At 44.6% G+C, this 19,936-nt stretch overlaps 1 protein-coding gene across 3 annotated transcripts; it reads right to left on the bottom strand.

Moving 5' to 3' along the window:
- Positions 1 to 9,914: 9,914 nt before the first annotated feature.
- Positions 9,915 to 19,160, bottom strand: KLHL26 (kelch like family member 26). 3 transcript variants are annotated; one of them, XM_033953709.1, is made up of 4 exons: positions 19,108 to 19,160; positions 18,183 to 18,254; positions 17,436 to 17,618; positions 9,915 to 12,974 (listed from the first exon to the last, which is right to left on the bottom strand). In XM_033953709.1, exons 1-4 carry the CDS (start codon positions 19,119 to 19,121, stop codon positions 11,393 to 11,395), a joined length of 1,851 nt encoding a protein of 616 aa, XP_033809600.1. In that variant the 5' UTR covers positions 19,122 to 19,160; the 3' UTR covers positions 9,915 to 11,392. The 3 variants fall into 3 exon arrangements, with proteins under 3 accessions (XP_033809600.1, XP_033809601.1, XP_033809602.1); XM_033953710.1 differs by lacking the exon at positions 17,436 to 17,618 and having other exon boundaries at positions 19,108 to 19,123; XM_033953711.1 differs by lacking the exon at positions 19,108 to 19,160 and having other exon boundaries at positions 17,436 to 17,613; positions 18,183 to 18,303.
- Between the last annotated feature and the right edge of the window lie 776 nt (positions 19,161 to 19,936).

The following is a 19,936-nucleotide window of genomic DNA, read 5'->3' as shown; positions in this document are numbered from 1 at the left end:
GTTACAATTAGTACTATTATGGGAGCGGAGATTGGACGGAGATGGGCGGGGTCTGGCCCATGACTTAGCCCAGTGTTCTATAACCGCTGGTCCACAGTCCATAGGTGTAAAAAGGTTGAAGAACACTGCATTAAGGCATATTTTGATGTTTCATCATTTAGAATCCTAGTGCAGTCCCTTAGTCAGCTTGATTACTGTAATATTGCCCATTTGGCAATATCTCAGAGGAATATATGCAGTGACTGCGCATAGTTCAAAATTCAGCGGTCAGGTTGATTTTTGAGTTGAAGAAATATGATCACTTAACACCCTCCTATCGGATACTATTGGTTGCCAATGGAGGCATGAGTGAAGTTCAAGTTTGGTTGCTTTTGCTTCAAGGCTCTGTTTGGGCTATCTCTCACATATATAATTGAGCTCTTCTCTTTTGCAACCAATAAACATAGAAGAAATGCGCATTTGAATTTTGTTTTTCTGCCTGTTAAGAGGCTGCAAATTTAAAAAACATCATCAATATCTTCTGTCATATCAAGCAGCATTATGGGGTAAGGACCGGTGAGTCTGACCTCGGTACCGGGTAAGATGGTAGAGGCGCTGATAAAGGGCCGCATCATTGATCACCTTGACAGACATGGACTAATGAGGACCAGTAAGCGCAGTTTTAACAAAGGCAGATCGTGTTTGATGAACTTGCTGCACTTCTTTGAAGGAGTAAACAGGCAGATAGACAAAGGCGATTTGGTTGACATTGTATATCTGGATTTTCAGAAGGCATTTGACAAGGTTCCACATGAACGACTACTTCGGAAAATTGCGAGCCATGGAATCAAGGGTGAAATACGTGGATTAAAAACTGGCTGGATCATAGGAAACAGAGAGTGGGGGTAAGTGGACAATACTCGGACTGGAGGAGTGTCACCAGCGGGGTGCCGCAGGGCTCAGTACTTGGACCCGTGCTCTTCAACATCTTTATAAACGATCTAGACATTGGTACGATGAGTGAGGTGATTAAATTTGCAGATGATAAGAAGATATTCAGAGTAGTGAAGATGTAGGGGGATTGCAAAGATCTGCAACGTGACATAATTAGGCTCGAGGAATGGGCATCAACATGGCAGATGAGGTTCAACGTGGATAAGTGTAAAGTGATGCACAAATACAGGATGTCCGGGGCGGTACTTGGACAGACCTCCCAGGAAAGAGACTTGGGAGTTCTGATCAACAAGTCGATGAAGCCGTCCGCGCAATGTGAGGTGGCGGCAATAAGGGTGAACAGAATGCTAGGAATGATGAATTGGATCATGAACAGATCGGAGAAGGTTATCATGCCTTTGTACTGGGCTATGGTGCACCCTCAACTGGTCGACGTACATGAAGAAGGACACGGTACTACTCGAAAAGGTCCAGAGAAGAGCGATTAAGATGGTTAAGGGACTGGAGGAGTTGCCATACTGTGAAAGATTAGAGACACTGGGCCTCTTCTCCCTTGAACAGAGGAGATTGAGAGGGGACATGATCAAAATATTCAAGGTACTGAAGGGAATAGACTTGGTAGATAAGGACAGGTTGCTCACCCTCTCCAAGGTAGGGAGAACGAGAGGGCATTCTCTAAAATTAAAAGGGGATAGATTCTGTACGAACGTAAGGAAGTTCTTTTTCACCCAAAGAGTGGTAGAAAACTGGAATGCTCTTCCGGAGTCTGTCATAGGGGAGAACACCCTCCAGGGATTCAAGACAAAGTTAGACAAGTTTGTTCAGAATCAGAACGTATGCAGGGCTAGTCTCAGTTAGGGCGCTGGTCTTTGACCAAGAGGCTGCCGCGTGAGCAGACTGCTGGGCACGATGGACCACTGGTCTGACCCAGCAGCGGCAATTCTTATGTTCTTATCTGATTATGCTTTCTGATTCCTATGTGGAATTTAGGAGACATTTACAGACATTTGTTCTTGAAACATTTAGGCAACTGGCATGGATATTGTAATGAACCATCTAGATCAGTGGTTCCCAAACCTGTCCTGGGGGACCCCCAGCCAGTCAGGTTTTCAAGATATCCCTAATGAATATGCATGAGAGAGATTTGCATACCTGTCACTTCCATTATATGCAAATCTCTCTCATGCATATTCATTAGGGATATCTTGAAAACCTGACTGGCTGGGGGTCCCCCAGGACAGGTTTGGGAACCACTGATCTAGATCATTATAGTATTATTTCTAATTATTTGGTTATCTAATTTCTTCTCTTAATTGTAATTTTTTTTAATTTTTTGTAAACCGCATAGAACTTTATGGCCCTGTGGCAAATAAATTGATTATTATTATTTTCATAGCTATTACAGTATTCCTCGTTGATAGAGAAATTTGCATATGGTTATATTAACCAATGGTAGGGTGTTTTTAAAAATGTTTGATGACATCACAATTTGCTCTGATCTATTTCCATAAAGGAAATAAAAAGAAAAAAAAGGGTCTGTAAGAGCAAAAGTGTGAATGAAGCAGGGTGGAAATTATTGAGGGAAATATGGAGACAGGATAATCTTTCTCTGTAGGAAATTGACAGTGGAAAAATCCAAGGGTGTTGGCATAGTTTCAGCATGTACAGATCAAATCTGCTATCTTTGGCCCAAGTTGGTAGAACCAAACCTCTATCAGGTGTATTGCATCATGTCTTTGAATTGCAAACCATTATCTTCTTTGCTAAAATGTAAAAATACGTTTATCCTGACAAGTTGCCCTTTTGGTTTGTAATCTCAGATAAGATTCTTTGAACCTCCAGTATGGTTGTAATAAGTGAGAAGAAAATTTTAGGGGTCAGAAACCTGAAAGATCTGAAAAGTACCGGTAAGTAATAGAGTGATCGACTGACCAAGGTAACATGGCTTGAGTGAAAACTGCTCTCACTCAAACTGGCTAACAGGAGCAGGTTTCCACAATGTGAGAATGTGTAGCAGAATTATGAAGAGGCATGTAACCCATATTTCCATAACTCTAGGAAGTTTAGCCTCTTTAGCTGCCCCACACTTTATACTAATTTTCAGCACACAGTGCCTGGCCTATTTAAATTTTGCCCATACATAGCATTGATCTCGTCCTCCAGTATCTACAAAAAGGTGGAAGAGAACCATTGCAAGAGAATGAATGGGACAAGCCTGAAGTAATGCGGAGAAGGGGGGCTTTATTGAACACTGTTGTGGATTAGAACAGGGGTGGGCAATGCCGGTCCTCGAAGGTTGGAATCCAGTTGGGTTTTCAGAATTTCCCCAATGAATATGCATGAGATCTATTTGCATGCACTGTTTTAAAAGCATATTCATTGGGTAAATCCAGAAAACCAGACTGGATTCCGACCCTCGAGGACTGGAGTTGCCCACCCCTGATCTAGAATATAAGATCTTAAGTAGGAATTTTTACAGCTAGACAAATCAATGCAAAGTCCATGGGGACTTCTGCCTATGGATTGACACCACTGTTCAAAGGGAAAATACAGACAGACTTTCCTTTTGGACACTGCCCTCTATAATATCATTTGGTTTCTAAGAATTAATAAAAACTAGCAAAACTCACTGAAGATTTGGGTGGCCACTGCAGTCATCACTCCCCAACCCAACCCAGGCACTATTTCCCTCCCTCACATTAATCTTCTATTGCAGTTCCCTTACTCCCCCTAGCACATTCTCTCTTCCTTTCCATCCCCCAGCAGCCTCTCCCTCTCTCCCCCTTCTCCTAGCACACTTTCTCTCCCATTTCAGCCTCCAGTAGACTTTCCCTCTCTCCCCTTCTAGTCACTCACTCTTCACTCCCCCAGCCACCTCTCCCCCCCTCCCAGGCAGACATTCACTCTTCATTCCCCATCCCAGCATACTATCTTCCTTTCCATAACCCAATAACTTCCCTCCAGGCACTCACTCACTTTTCACTTCCCCCAGCACACTTTCTCTCCCCTTCCTTCTGAAGCCTCTCTCTTTCCCCCTTCCCTCCCCTCCAGGCACTTACGCTTCATTCCTCCAGCACACTCTCTCTCCTTCCAACTGCCTCTTCCCTCCAGGCACTCACTCATTCTTCACTTCACCCTAGTATACTCTCTCTCTTCTTCTTTCCTTGAAATTCTTTCTGAGTAATCATTCTCTCTCATCACCAACATTCTCTTTATCCCCCCTCCCAACGTTTTCACTCTCTCACTATATACTGTTCTTATATTCTTCATTTCAGGCATACATTTTGTTGCTTTCCTCCCCCTCCCAGCACTTCCTCTCCTTTTTCAACCTCTCCCCTACAGATTCCATGTTATGTCTGTTCATAGCTGGTGGATACCCATTACACCAAGCCCTTCAGCAACAGACAACACCCACACACTAACCCTTAAAAGAATAAATGGCCAGGGAGCATTCCCATGAACAGACTTGAAAAGCACAACCTCAGCAACCTTCTGATCTAAACGCTCTCCCCATGGGAATGCCTAGGTTTTACCTGTTAAAGAGCATCTATTGTCACTCCCTGAACATAATTGTAGACAGCTAGTATTCTGACAAATCATGCCCATCCTCATGCAAATGTTTTACACCCCAGACACTCAGCATGCCAGTGACATGCGTTCCTCCACCTTTTACACAATTTCCCCAAAATGGCACCCGGCCCAGTTATGTCCTGCAAATTTTGAATTGCACATTACTGGGGAGGTGTTTTTTTTCAGATGACTCAGGTTGTGCACTGCTGAGATAAAACTCCAAGCTAGTAAGAGAGGTCACCATACAGCAAGCAAGGGATCAGCTAGAACTAAAAGCTGGGAGGCCCACCCCCCAGCACCGCTTTCAAAACTGTTAGGACAGAGAAAACATCCACTACTTTGCAGGGAAAAGTGTGGCACAGTGGTTAAAGCTACAGCCTCAGCACACTGAGGTTGTGGGTTCAAACCCGCGCTACTCCTTGTGAACTTTGGCAAGTCACTTAATCCCCCATTGCTCCAGATACATTACACAGATTGTGAGCCTACCAGGACAGACAGGGAAAAATGCTTGAGTACCTGAATAAATTCATCTAAACCTTTCTGAGCTCCCCTGGGACTATGGTAAATAAAGGATTTTCTCACTGAGCATTTTGGAGGCACTTTGCTTAAGTGTGGGAATAATTTTTCTTTTTCCTACAATCAGGTGAAAAAGGTCATCCTTCACTAGTGGGGCTATATCTAGGGGATGGTGGGAGTAGACAGTTCCCCAGGACATCAAGCCCCTTACAAGCAGAAGAATGGACGCACAAGTCCATAGAAGATGAAGCATCATTAAGCAGGATTGTTTCCCAGGTATTTTGCACCCCAGGCTATAGTTGCTGTCAGTGACCTCCATGTCAACTGTCTCATAACTATATACCCCACCCTGTCTCTTCACCACATCAAAGGCATACTGGGCTGCTAAAGATCAGCTGAGAGAATGCACAAGTATGTCTGGGGAAAGGATACAGAACAGATTCAGGTCTTGCATTTCTCATTCATCTCGCCTTAGCACACTGGTTCTCAAACCTGGTCCTGGAGGCATCCCAATCAGTCAGGTTTTCAGGATATCCACAATGAATGTGGATGAGAGAGATCTACATACTATGGAGGCAGTGCATGCAAATCTCTCTCATGAATATTCATTGTGGACATCCTGAACACCTGACTGGCTGGGATGCATCTAGGAACAGGTTTGAGAATCACTGTTCTAGCACCTCTCATCAATTTGCCTATCCATATCAACATTTCTAGAAAGAGAAAAATACAACTCTCCTCCTCCAATCTGAACTAGGGGTGAAAATTTTAGCATAGTCCTTTGCATTATGGGACTTGCAGCACTGATTTCAATAGGCAGGATCAGGCACTAAAAATCCCACACTGCTTTGGGATATAATTTTAAAATCAGGACTGGCCAAAAAGTGTCCAGCCTAGGACTGGGTAACTTGGCATCTCTGTACCTTGATTTTCCCCCTCTAATGCCAGTCCTGATTTTGAAATTATATCCCAAAGCAGTGTGGGATTTGTAGTGCCTGATCCTGCCTATTGAAATCAGTGCTGCAAGTCCCATAATGCAAAGGACTATTCTAAAATTTCTTCCTGATCCTGGGTAACTTGGCATCTCTGAAGGTAACTGTTCCAGGATCCTGTGTCACAAGATTGCCCAAATCTGAAGGAGGCACAGCCTGCTGGTGAGCTTTGGGGGCCTCTCCCAAATTTCTGCCCTGGATTGACAGAGGAAAAGACCAGGAATCAAGAAAAGCAGAATTGGATTTAGCTCATACCTTTCTCAGAAGTTTAAAGCAAGTTACATTCAGGTATGGATCTAAAAACCCCTGAGTGGAGTGAGATGGGTAAAAGCAAATTTATTGTTTACTCTTTCAAAAATATAAAGACTAGAGCCATATCTTGAAGTTACATAGTAAAATTAATTTGAGGAAATATTTTTCACTTAACGTTTTGGAACTCATTGCCAAAGGATGTGATAAAAGCAATTAATGAGTTTTAAAAAGGTCTGGGCAAATTTCTGTTATTAAGATAGAAAGCCACTGCATATCCTTGGGATTAAGTAGCATGGAATCTTACCACTTTTGGGGATTCTGCAGGTACTTGTGATCTGGACTAGCTATTGTTGGAAACAGGGTGATAGATCTTTGGTCTGACCCAGTATGGCAGTTATTATGTACTTGTTCCCAAAGGCTTACAATCTATATCTGAGACCAGTGGCATGGGCAGCGGGAGCCTCAGTGGCCTGTTCCCCTCCACTCTGGGCTCAGGCCGCCTCCAAAATTGTGGCAGCCAATAGATGCATCTGAACTGAGCATATGCAGAAGTGCTAAAGCAGCTTGCCTGCTTCCCTACCTTTCAGACAGCACAGCAGGGCTCCAGCAGCAAAACTCTGGCTGGAGGGGCTTGAGAATCTTTGCTAGCAACTGTATGATTGGGGGGGGATGGGGGCTAGCTGAAAGGAAATACTTGGCCCCTCAGTCCACCCCTATCAACCTCTGGATATACCTCTGCTTGAGGCCATGAAGAGTTAGGTGACTTGCCCAAGATCACACAAATGACATGTTACTGCAGTGGGATTTGAACCCTGGCTTCCCCCGATTCTCAGCCCACTGCTCTAACCACCAGGCTTTCAATGCACATATGTTAACCCGCCTCAGGGACTAAAATATCAGGATATGACTCTACCAAATAACTGAAGTTCAAACATATTTCTTTCTTGGACCAGATTGTAGCTTGGAAGTTTTAACATGATCTGGGTTGTATGTCCCTTTTGCAATTGCTAATAAATATAATTGGGAAAAACCCCACAAATCTAAATGCAAACAAAATATAGAAAAGGAAAATAATTATATTTAAGAGAGGTAAGAGCACTGCTAAGGCCAAGGGGAAAAAAATCAGCTCTTTGGTGGAGCTTACGCACCCTGTTCCTTTCACTCTCCCTCCCCCCATGCTGAACCCCAGTATAGGCAGATAAGCATTTGAAACAGAATGTGCCTAATCTCTTTTACTTACCAGATATGTCTCTGATTACCCTACAGTGATTAAAAAAAAAAAAAAGCATAAAGGGGCAGAGAAACAAAACAAATCAGGAATCTCTGAATTTGGTGTTTACATCCAAAGCATGCTAAAGGGCTAATGCAAGGCTATCTCTGCACAAAACCTTAAGTTAAGACACCAGCACACAGCATACTAAAATCTGTGATAATGAGGCTGATAGCTATTTCGCCCTGATACTGAATTGTGGACAGAAGACTTTAAGTTTGATCTTGTGCAGAAGTTTCTGCCAGCAACTTGACAAATCTGTTCAGCGCTGGCACAACACTTTATACTGAAGGCCTCCCTTTTCACTACAACAAATAACTTATAAAGACTGTGATAGCCATACTACACCAAGTCCAGGTAGATAGCATAAAAGAGTCTAATGGAGAGTGTATATTTATTATCCTCTTAAAAATCAGTCAGTTTTTGGAGTTATCTGCTTCTTTTTCTACCAGCATACAGGACACCACCGACTTTTTTTGTGGCCTCCATAAAGAGCTTGGGTTAAAAAAAAAAAAAAGCCAGAATCGAGGAGGTGATGGTTTTTTGCACAAAGGTCTAAGCAAAAAAAACCTGTATTGACATACAACTGCTTATGTGATAGAATGCTATTCTGTGACTAAAATATCGGCATTGCAAATATTTTATGCACAGAACAAAATACTCCAGCCCATGATACGCTACTCTGCTCACACATAAGCACAGCACTAGCTGTCCTTAGCACAAAACCTTGTGTGCATGCGTCTGGTGTGCTCTCCCAGGTTAGTGCACAAGTTTTGCACAGGTCCTACTTGCATACACTGTAATTTATTTACTGCATCAGATTTTGGAATATGCTGGATATAAATGTTTAAACAAGAAGGGGGAAAGAAGAATTTTGCCTCAATATCATCATAGAAACCCAGAAACCAGAGGCAAAAGAGATGTCAAAACATCAACCAAGGAAATACTTTATAAAGTCAATAAAAAGAATGTCATAAAAATAACACAGTCTATAGTAGTGCTGCCCGATTCAGGAAAAAATATTTTGATTCGATTTTCCTGCACAATTGGGTGTTTTTTTCCAAACATCCTGGTGGGTTTATTTTATAATCTATAAACAAGTATCCCAAGTGGTAGTAAATAATAAATGGAAACAAGCTAGCATACCACTATAACCATGAAGTGCATCACACTCTTCTACCACGGTCTCAGAACTGGAGCCTACGCAAGGTATTTATATCACAAACTCGAGTGATCAGCGTAGTAATTTAGCTCCCTGCTCCAATCATTGACCGAGGTTTTAAAACATATAAACTTTAATAATTTAATCTTAAAAAATATTTCTTATAGAAAACTTTTTTTTTAAATTTTAACTTTTATTTTATAGCCTCTTCACCCCCTTTGCCCTCTCCTACCCACACTGGTGCTGTGGTGTAAACAAACAAAAAAGACTTTTCCTCTCTCTGTTAAATTCTAGCTCACGTTCACGGTCTAATACCAGCTCTGGCAAGATACAAATTTCAAATCTGACACATTGTAATCACAAAACAGAAAATAAAATTATTTTTTTACCTTTTGTTGTCTTATCATTTTTCAAATCATGTTGGTCCCAGGTTCTACAACAAATGTCTTAAGATAACTTGCTTGCCAGGGTCTCTAGCCCATTTGTTGTTTTCTTTTTTCTCTGTGGTAAACCATCCATCTTCCATTTCTGTCCTCCCCTTCCATTTCCCTTCCCTCCCTTGGAGGTCTGGCATCTTTCCTTTTTTCCACTTCTATTCCCGTAGCTGCAACAATGGACCCCACCATCCCCAGATCCACCATCTCTCCAACTACCCTTTCATCCAGCATCTCTCACTCCTTACCCACCAGCTCTTTTTCTCTTTCTAACTACCCTCCTATCCAGTATCTCTATCCCCCTCCCCACATCATCCCTTGTGTCCAACTTCTCTCCCTTTCTGTTCCTTCTCTCTCTAAATCCCATTGTCCACCATCTCTCTCCCTCTTCTGTTTTTAGATCCATTATTTCTTCTATCCCTCCCATCTCCCCTCTCATGATCTCCCAAGTCCATCTCCCCCTCCACCATCCATCTTCCCCTCTCCACCAAGTTTATTTCTCTCATCCATCTTCTCCCCATCTCTCCCTCTCCAGTCCACCAACTCCCCTAAGTCCATCTCTCCCTCTCCCACAAGTCCATCTCCCCTCCATGATCTCCCTCATGTCCATCTCCCCCTCCATCAAGTTCATTTCTCTCATCCATCTTCTCCCCATCTCTCCCTCTCCAGTCCACCAACTCCCCCAAGTCCATCTCCCCTCTATGATCTCCCTCATGTCCATCTCCCCCTCCACCATCCATCTTGCCCCCTCCACCAAGTTCATTTCTCCCATCCATCTTCTCCCCATCTCTCCTCCAGTCCACTAACTCCCCCAAGCCCATCTCCCCTCTCCCTCCATCTCCCTTTATTTTGACGTTATAACGTATTACCTGTGGCGGTAGTTATTTAACAATCCACTCCTGCCACCACTCCTTGCGTCTTCTCTCCACTGTGGTCCACCATCAGTGAAAACTTCCTGTTTCCGTTTGGGCAGCCGAATGGAGAGAAGACGCCCAGAGTAGCGACAGGGTAGTGAATTGCATTCACTACCACCGCTTTTGCCTGGCCAGGGAGGAGAGGAGAAATACTAATGCCCGGGGAGGAGAGAGCCTTGCTGCCGCCGATTTGCACGCAGAGACCCGTTCAGTATTTCCCTCTGCACCGAAGTCCTTGCTTCGATGTAACTTCCGGTTTTGCAAAACCGGAAGTTACATCAGAAGCAAGGACTCCGGTGGCAGATGGAAAACCTGAACGGGTCTCTAGGAAGGGGGCTGACGAATCGGTAAGTCCAATTTTCTTCAAAAACAAATTGATTCGAATCGATTCACCTAAAGTGAATCAGTGAATTGATTCAAATCGATTCACCCAAAGTGAATCGGTGAATCGATTCAAATCGCGAATCGGGCAGCACTAGTCTATAGTATAATGTCCATCTTGATATGAGTATAACTGAGTCTAGGTTATGCCTAGATTGTCCGTTTCCTGCCTGTTTTGCTGTCCTTCATTCATGGCAGTGTCCATTCATCCCCCGATGAAGGTATCTACGGATGCCTAAACTGGGATCCTAGTTGGAACAATCTAGGCATGACCTAGACTCAGTTATACTCATATCAAGATGGACATTATACTATAGACTGTGTCTGTTTCTATGACATCCTTTCTATTGACTTAATAAAGTTTCAGGTTTATTTAAAAATTTTATATACCGCCTTATCAAAATTCAAACCGGTTTTACATAATAAAAAAACAAATAATTAAAAGGGCATAAGTTAAAAACAAATTACAATTATTATTATAGATGATCAAACACACAGACAAACATTAACATACCGATTCAAAATGGAAAAGGGCAGAAATACATTTGTATAATAAGAAAGAGAGAGAGAAGGATCAAAACAAAAGGGAGGGGAACAAAAAATAAATAAGTCTGGGAACAAAAAATAAATAGTATTTCCTTGGTTGATATTTTGATATCTCTTTTGCCTCTTGGATATAAATGTTAAAAAATGTTGTTGTTTTTTTTTTTTTTATAAATCTTTATTGATTTTTTTAATAAATAAAGTGAGCAAAAGTTAGGTGCCGTGTGTTCAACCATCAGCCCTTAAGGTTTTTCTATCTACAGGAAAGACCTCAGAAAATTAGGCCCTCTGCATTTTGTCGCCCACTGTCAGGGAATAACAGCTACAGAATACATACATTCTGAGGTTTGGGAAAGGGTTTTATTGTCCAGAAGAGGGGGGGGGGTGGATTATATCTCTAGGTTTCTGTTTCTGAGAAAAACAGGTTATCTTTGCAAGGCGTTCTGTGGAAGTATGGCGGGAGTGCAGGCAATCCCAGCGAATGATTCTGGGAAGTGGAGGTCCCTCTCCCACTCATCGCTCTCAGTGTTGTACACCTGGACTACACTGGTCACATTGTTCAAATGCCAGTTATAACCGCCAACGATATAAATCTTTTTCTGTAGAAGAGAACAACCTGCCTCTGACTGGCCGGCCCTCATAGGGCTGAGAGTGGTCCATAAGTCTGTCTCGGGCACATAGCATTCAACAGCCAAAACATCAAAACAGCGATCCACGTGATCCATGCGGCCCCCCAAAACATAAATTCTGCCGTTGGCCCCCACCATGGCATGGAGGACCCTTGGCTCATTCATGGGGGATCTGAAATCCCACTGGTCCTCTGCAGGGTCATAGTAGTGCAAGGCCCTCTTGTCCTCCACAGAGACCCCATAGCCACCAGAGATGTACAGCTTCTCACCAAGAGTAGCCCCCGCATGTCCCCATGTCCTGCGTTTCAATGAGCACACATAGCCCCATTCATTCTTTCTGGGGCAGTACCTCTCCACCGAGGCAAGGCTGCCTGAGCGGTTCCTGCCACCAGTAGCGAACAGTGCACCTTGAAGAACATTTAGCTGGAACTGGATTCGGCTCTCCTGCATGGACTGAATTCGCAGCCAGCGGTTCAGGTGGGGGTCATAGCGAAAGCAGACATCCATGGCCCCCTCACCACTGCGGTACTGCATGTGCTGCCCACCCACCACATAGACAAAGTTGTCCAGCAGTGCCACGCAAGCATGGCTGCACCCCACCTCCATAGCCGTCAGCTCCTTGAACTGCCGTGCGTCAGTATCTGGCAGGTGGTACACCTTAGCACTGACAGTCCTGTCATTGTCTGTGTAGGGGGTGCCACCAAACGTGATCAGGGAAAGGATGTCAGAGCGGATGGCAGTCCTGGCAGATTGCATCTCATGCTGGCGGAAAGGCAGGATCTGGTAGTTGAAGGCTTCCAGTAGGTATTGCCGACAGGCAACATCCTCCACCATGATGTCCACGGTCTGCACGCTATCCACCAACTCTGAAGACTTCATCAGTGGGAAGCGGACATGGCACAGGACTTGGCTGGCGGTTGGCCGGCGGGATGGATCGTGCTGAAGCCAGCGGATGGCAGCTTGGAACAGATTGATCTCACTGCAATTCTGCAATTTATTACTCTGTAGGAAAAAGACCAATCTGTCCAGCGGCAGGTGCAAGAAGTCCTCCTCCTCCGAGATCTGCAGGAAATGTTTGAAAGTGAAGGAGTCCACCGACTCCTTCAGTGATGCCAGGCTGAAGGTCGTGGCCATCTGTCCAATGTTCAAGCAGGTTTCTACACTCATAGCTGACTTGAGGAACTCTTCGCAGAGCTGTACCACAGGCTCCATCTGGAGGAAGACTGCAGCCCCCAGCACATCTTGAATACAGTCCAAGTCCAGAGTGACCTCTGCACTGTATGCAAAGTCAATGATGTGCTTAAGTCCCTTGGCAGAAACGCCCCTCAGTTCTATCACATCTTGTGTGGCTTCTCTCATCCCACCCGTGAACATTGCCCTGAAAATCAAGACAGAGGGTCTGAGGCAAGTGATAAAGCAAGGTGCATTGCATAAATTCAGGCTAGTCTACATCTCTCAAGGAGATTATCAAATTAAGCCCCCTATTACCTTTACTAATTCTCTCATATTTTACATCAGATAAGTCATAGGAACATTTAACTTTTCACACAGCTCCTACTTTTAAAGGCAGCCATTGAAAAGAAATTAAACTATATTTTCTGCTGTAATGAATTGTACAGATGGCTAGCAGGGGTGGAAATGAAAGAGATTACTAAATGTATGCTTTCTGCGATTGCTCATTAGGGGGTTCTTTTAATAAGGCGCGCTAGCGCACCTTGGTAAAAGGACCCATAGGTATTGTACAAAGTATCAGTCTATGAAAGGGTATACAATGATTTGCAATGGCTGGTAAAGACGTTTGCAAAAGTGTGTGAAGATGTGAGAGGTCAAGTTCCAACCTCTTACCTTCTGATCGATTTCTGCTAACTGAACACGCTTGGAATATATCATATTGGGGCTCATTTTCAAAGCACTTAAACCAGTGGTTCACAAACTAATTTGGTTTGCAGCACACTGTAAAACATGAAAATTTTTTCAGCGCACTTGTGCAAAAAATTAAAAATTATTAACTAAACTATGACTAAAAGTAACAAACTTCAGAAAGCTATTAATAACCTGGTTTAAATAAATTAAGCATATTCGTGTGAAACATGAGCTCGATGTTTTTGGGGCCTTTTTCAATGTTGGGTTGTATGGAACAAACATAACCCCATTTCATCATCTTCAATGCATTGAAGTCTTTCTCCTTTTTTTTTGCATTTAATGTTAGTTAGTGGAGAAACCCCTAATTCACATAGGTATAATGTAGAAAACAGAGGTGCCAGACGTCATAAAAAATAATAAAAGAAAAACTTTGTTCAGTCATTCACAATGAAACACTCACAGAAAGGAAAGGAAAAAAAAAAAGTGTGGTCCGTCAGGAAGGAAAAAAAGAAAACAGCAACTGGGAAAAGGAATGTCAGGAAACAGTCAAAGGGCGCACCCAAGAGTAGCCATCCTAGCAAGGCACCCTGTCCCTGGGGAAAGCGGGACCAGCTCCCTACTGTGAGGCACGACTTCCGTGGATTGCGCGTTCCCCTCTTTAGCCCTACTAAGCAGCAGAGGGCGACCTGGAGCCGACTAGCAATGCTCGGGCTCATGCCTCCCCACACTCCCACCTGCTGGTTTGCTCCCTCATCTCACCTCTGCACTCTCACCTCTCTCGCCTTGCCTCTCTCACACGTGCTACCAGCCTCGCCACTCTTTCACGGACACATTCCTGATTCTCACCACACTTCTCCTGCACCCTCCCCAACCTCGCCCCTAAAATACACACAACAGTTCATGGTGCACCTAGCCACCTCTTGCAGTGCACTAGTGTGCCATGGCACACCATTTGAGAACCACTGACTTAGGGCTAGATTCACCAAGGACACCGATCGTGTCCCGACCACTTTGCGACCCGATTTTCCTCTGACCCGATTCACTAGCCTCTGTGCCGATCATCCTCCAAACGGCATGTAAAGTAAGCAGGCAGCGATTCACTAACCAAACACTGGAACACCGACTGGGCTGGCCGATCAAGAAACAAGTGACTGCTGGGGACCAGTCACTCACGTCCTTTCTGACTGCATCTCCTGCTCTCTGCCCTGATCACTGCCCGACTGTGCTCTCTGCCCCGATCGCCATCCTGCTTCTGCCCCAATTCTCCTTGCCTTCCCCGCAGTGCGAGACCGTGGTTTTAAAGTGGGTTAAAACCACAGGCTCACGAAAAAGTGAAAAACAAAAAAGTGTGGCGACGGGTTGGCAGCTGGGAGTCCATGGTGTGTGTGACTAGATCTGTAAATGGGAAAAGACTAAAGTTTGCCTCCTGTGCTGCCTGTGAGTTTGACTGGCTGTTCAGTGAGTTCTCATCTAGACTCCGTTGTCACTGAGGATTACTGTAACGGGTAGCGAGGACAAGTAAGCATTGGTCCTCATCAGCTCCTGGGGATTCGGGCTTTGTGATTATTATATACAAGAATTTTAGAGCACCGAATTAAAAAAAACCAAACAGCTGTTGATTTAGGCTTCCTAACTGTTCCCCCTCTGCATGTGCATTTTCTTTTAGGTGGCAGGGCTCTGTAAAGCACTGCGTACATCTGGTAGCGAATTAGTAGCAGTAGGGCTGACATTAAAGTTTTCTTTCCAGCTCTGCTAGGCACGGAGGGCCAGCATATGCGCAGACCATCTACAGATGGTCTGCACTTATGTCGAGATTGCTGGAAAGCTATCTGTGCGGTCGGTTGGAGACATGATTACGATCGCCCTCATTTGCATGAGGGCAATTCATGAATCAGCCCCCTGACCACTAATCCAATCCGTAGCCTTAGTGAATCTAGCCCATAGACACACAATGTACCATAGTTTTCTATGGTACTTTATGTGTTAAGGGCTAGCTGCACTAAACACAGTCGCTAAGACCGTGCAAGTCACTGTTGGCCGATTGTGAAACAGTGATCGATGTTCCAACAAGTTTCCATGCAAATAATTTGCATGGAGGTTTGCCATAATCCTGTCCCACCAGTCATTCTGAGAGCGACTTCGACACATGCTCAGAGCCGGTTTGGGGAAGCCTGAATAGCTAAACAGCAGAGGAAGCCCCAAAGCAGCCTTCTGCCACTCAGCTGTTGGGGCTTTTTTCTTTATTTTAATGGCACAGAGGGAGGAGCCCAAGGCCCTGATTGGCTGAGGGGCAAGGCCTTAGGTGTCTGAGCCAATCAGGATGCACCAGGAAGGGGAAGGCCCATCATTTTGGAGTGGTGGGCCTGGAGAGCAGGAGTGACTGGGCAACCTTCCTGCTGTCATCTATTTTTAAGGTATGAGGGAGGTTTGGGAGTGGTTCACAGGGGCTGGGGGGTATCCAGTGGCAGGGAGTGAGCATCCCTCCTGCTAATTTTTTTTTTTTTTTTTTTAGGAAGGGGAGCAGGGAAGGGAAGAGGAGGGGGCCGGTTGAGGGAGGCATGGCGAGGGGGAGTCAGTGCGGGGGGTGTTGGTTTGCGGTAGCAGGAGGGCATGGGCATCCCTCCTGATGATTTTTGGGGAAGGGGAGGGGTCAGTTCAGGTGAATCTTTAGTGAGGGGAGGGGAGTCAGTGCGGGGAGGTATCATGGTAGCACAGCATTTTTTTTATGGGCACATCAGTGCCCATAGAAAAATAAGAAAAAAAAAAAAACCAACGGGCACCCTATCAGTAACACAGTTACCGAGGTCTAGACCTGTGGGTTTTTATGGGTCGGTCCTAACCACCCAATTCTGGCATGTAAGTTTAGGGCATTAATCGGATGCCTGGTTTTAATATTAATGAGCTAACCTTCATGCCAGAATCGGAGAATGTAGGACTGCACAGAAAACCACGTGGTAAGCTGTTTTGGGCATCGGGTCGACAAATACAACTGGTCACTAAACCAGTCAAACCGGTTTAGCAATAATTGTTAGACGATCAGAGACTTTGTGCATCTAGCCCCTCAGTACTTTGAAAATGAGCCTCTTTATGTACTAAGTGATGTAATTAAATATAATATTACTACAAACCATGTATATATTTCCAGGGTGTACATATGGAAATTACAGATTTTTAACATTATATAAGGTAACTGAGAATCTTTCTCTATCTCTGTCTCCCAGCGCTGAAAACAATAAAATTCATCTATATATTGCTATGATGACTGGTTATTGGTGAAGGGGAATTTGGAGACCTTGAAAGGGACTGTTTTAAATTGCCCAAAGACACTGGTTACAGCTTGGTACTTGGTAAGAAATGTATTCTTCCTTCAGTATGGCTGGGTCTGTCTGTCTGGTCCCTTCAATGCCTCTGGATATCTTACTGTATTTTTTTCTCCTGTTAATGCATAAGCTTCTGGCACTATGATAACTTTGAAAAAGGTTTATTTGACTGAATAACTTGGCCAAGTAATTCTGCCTGCATGTTTGATATTTCTGTTTCACAGCTGGGAATATTTCTGTTTTAATCTCTGCGGGGACATTTGGGGATATGCTTCTTTCCTGTTTCAAGGATCCCTAAGCCTCTCTGGATGGCTTCTCACTTTCCTGATTGGGGGGTTTCCAGGTCTGTCACTTCACCAGATAACATAAGAGAAACACTTTTGTACTGCAGAATGCTAGGCGGAAAGACGCCGGTGGGAGTATCGGAGGGACACTAGGCAGAAAGGTGCTAGTGGGAGCATCAAGGGATACCAGGTGAGAAAGGTGCTGGTGAGAGAGTCGTGGGGATACCAAGTAGAAGTCAGCACTGGTAGGAGCATTGTGAGTACACTTGATGAAAAAGGCATTGTCAGGATCATAGTGGAGATTCCAGGTGGGAAAGACGCAGGGATATTAGGAGGAAGAGAGCCTAGTTCTTTATTATGGCTAATGTTCACCTGAAGTAGTCACTGCAGGCTGCCAGGACCACCCTGTGCACATGGAAGGCTTGGTCATTTACAGTCAAGACGACATCCAAAAGCTGGCCCTGGGCCCAGAGTGCAGCCAGTCCCTGCAAGAGTGTGGTGCTATGTGTAGGAGCACAGAAGCTGCACCTTGAGGTGTTGGACTTTTCAACTGCACTAAACCAAAACAAAAGAAAGCACCCATGATAACATGCTATACAACATCTCTCCCAAACAAAAGTGAATTCCACCAAGCTGTTAACTACATAACTGCTGGACTGCCAAAGGATAACCTGCTGAACACTGGGCCCATGAACAAGAAAAGGTAAGGTATCAGAGCAACAATAGGTTTTATGACTTATTGCACCACCAATTTCCGGTTTACATTCTTCCTTGGTCTTGCTCAATGTTCCCTCCTCCCACCATGTGTCACCTATCGTTTCCAAAACTCCCAGCCCCTCCCCCCACTCTATTTATAGCTTTGCCTTTCAGAATCTACCTAATTATACAGTATATGTCTTCGTCAAAATACCCTGTAATACAGCTGCCAGTGACAGATCCTGTGTGGTACTGCCCACTCCCCATACTTCTACCGACCTAACACTCCTGCCTGCTGCTTGTTTTTGCCAAAGCAGGTACAGTTGTAGCACAGAATCTCATGAAGCTAGGCCCTGAGCAGAAATGTCTTCCCCCACACTACCTCGCCCCCCCCCCCCCCCCCATCACCTCTCTCTTCCTCACCTGCTCTGCTGGTCCGTGCTAAACTCTCCTCCTCCAGATTCTGCCATCCTGCCCTGGATGTGGCCACTCCAGCTGCAAAAGAACAAAAATCTCCACAAGCACCAGTTCTTGAAAAAACAAAATCAACAGCCCCAGTTCAGAAATGCTTCCACAGCTCCCTGCAGAGAAGGGGCCTATGGGCTGGATGTGTCATCACAACCTATGTGTCTGCATGCACAGACAGAACCCCAGCAGACACAACGGACCCCCCCCCTCCAAAAAAACAAAACAAAACAACAACCCTACTTAGCGAATTAAACTGTGTAAGGACACCCCCCCCCCCCCCAATAAAGGATGCAGAAAAGAAGTTGCAGCAGGGATCGGGAAGGTAAGCAGAGTCTGGGCTACGGTGGCACAGGAGGGACATTTTTCCCTTCTCTGTTTTCCAAGGCACTTTGCTTTTTCAGGTTTTCAGGGCCAAAAGTCAAGATATGTATCTCGTAAGACTCTGTAAGGTTTTATACCTTCATTTATTTATTTATTGCAATATATGAACAACCTTTTCCTTTAAAATGGCCAATGTAAGGAACAAATTAAAAATACAAGCCTAAAGTATGTGCAATAAAGTAATCACTAAAATATCATTGCCACCATCAAAGACATACAATCAGAAATGAGCAGCCTGTAAAGCAGTCATAAGACAGTCATAAAAACATAAACTCACAAAAGCCAAAGTGTACAGAAGAATAAAATTACTATATTCAGCTAGTGACTAAAACTCATAAACCTTTCCTGTAAAAAAAAAAAAACACACCACCAAAACCAAATGACAAAGGCGGAAGACTGAAGAGAATATTAAGACAATTCTCTTTTAGGGATGGGCTGGGCAAGACTAGGTAAGAGCTCAGAGCAAAAGCAATGAGGTATCTATCTTACTAATCCATACCTGAAAGAGGGCATCTGTGTTCTCTACAGCGGTTCTCAGCCCCATGTTTGGTGCTTTGTTTTATAGACCAGATTGGACAAGGCTAAGGCAGCAACCGTTTTGTGTGCTTGTGTGTGTGGTAAACAATATGCAGATACATTCATTCCTACTAGAACACCTAGATAAGCCCTATGTAAATACAGGATCACAAACTAAAAGTCCTAATATATACAAACAGCACATGATTCCTTATGGATGGGTTAAGTACCTCAACTTGCAAGTTGCTTGTAGAATAGGGCTGCTAGATTTTCCTTTCGGAAAATCTGGACTCCCTAGCCACACCTAGTTATGCCCACCTCCACCCTCATTCCGCCATCAAGCCCCCCCCCTCCCCCCACCCTCGCTGCCTGCTCTTGTCAGGCAGGGAGGAAGTTCGAGCATGCGCGGCCATCACATGATTACATCACAAAGTACTGGGTTTTGAAAAGCCATCCGGACCCCCGGATGTCTGGTAACCCTATTGCAGAAGACATCAATCATTTTTTTCTCTCCACCCCTAGGCAGCGCCCCCTATCCTCAGTCTTAACTTCTGCAAGAGAGTTGAGAAGATGCCTTTTCATCTGCTCTGCACTACATTTTTTATTTTTGGGATTTAATCTGATATTTTTCAAGGCTTCCCTGTACTAAGAGGTTCCCAGTACTAAGAGGTTCCCAGTATAGGGTTACCAGAGTTCCCCAGCCACGCCCCATTCTGCCCCTGACCCCACCCTGTTCCACCCCCACCTCTGCCCTATTCCTCCCCCAGCCCCACCCCATTCCACCCCTGGTCCCGCCCCCACACGAACCTCGT

Source organism: Geotrypetes seraphini, chromosome 8 (genome assembly GCF_902459505.1).
Source record: "Geotrypetes seraphini chromosome 8, aGeoSer1.1, whole genome shotgun sequence".
In the NCBI taxonomy this organism is placed as follows: domain Eukaryota; kingdom Metazoa; phylum Chordata; class Amphibia; order Gymnophiona; family Dermophiidae; genus Geotrypetes; species Geotrypetes seraphini.
The sequence above is the reverse complement of the archived record's forward strand: the minus strand, read 5'-3'. Positions and strand labels throughout refer to the sequence as shown.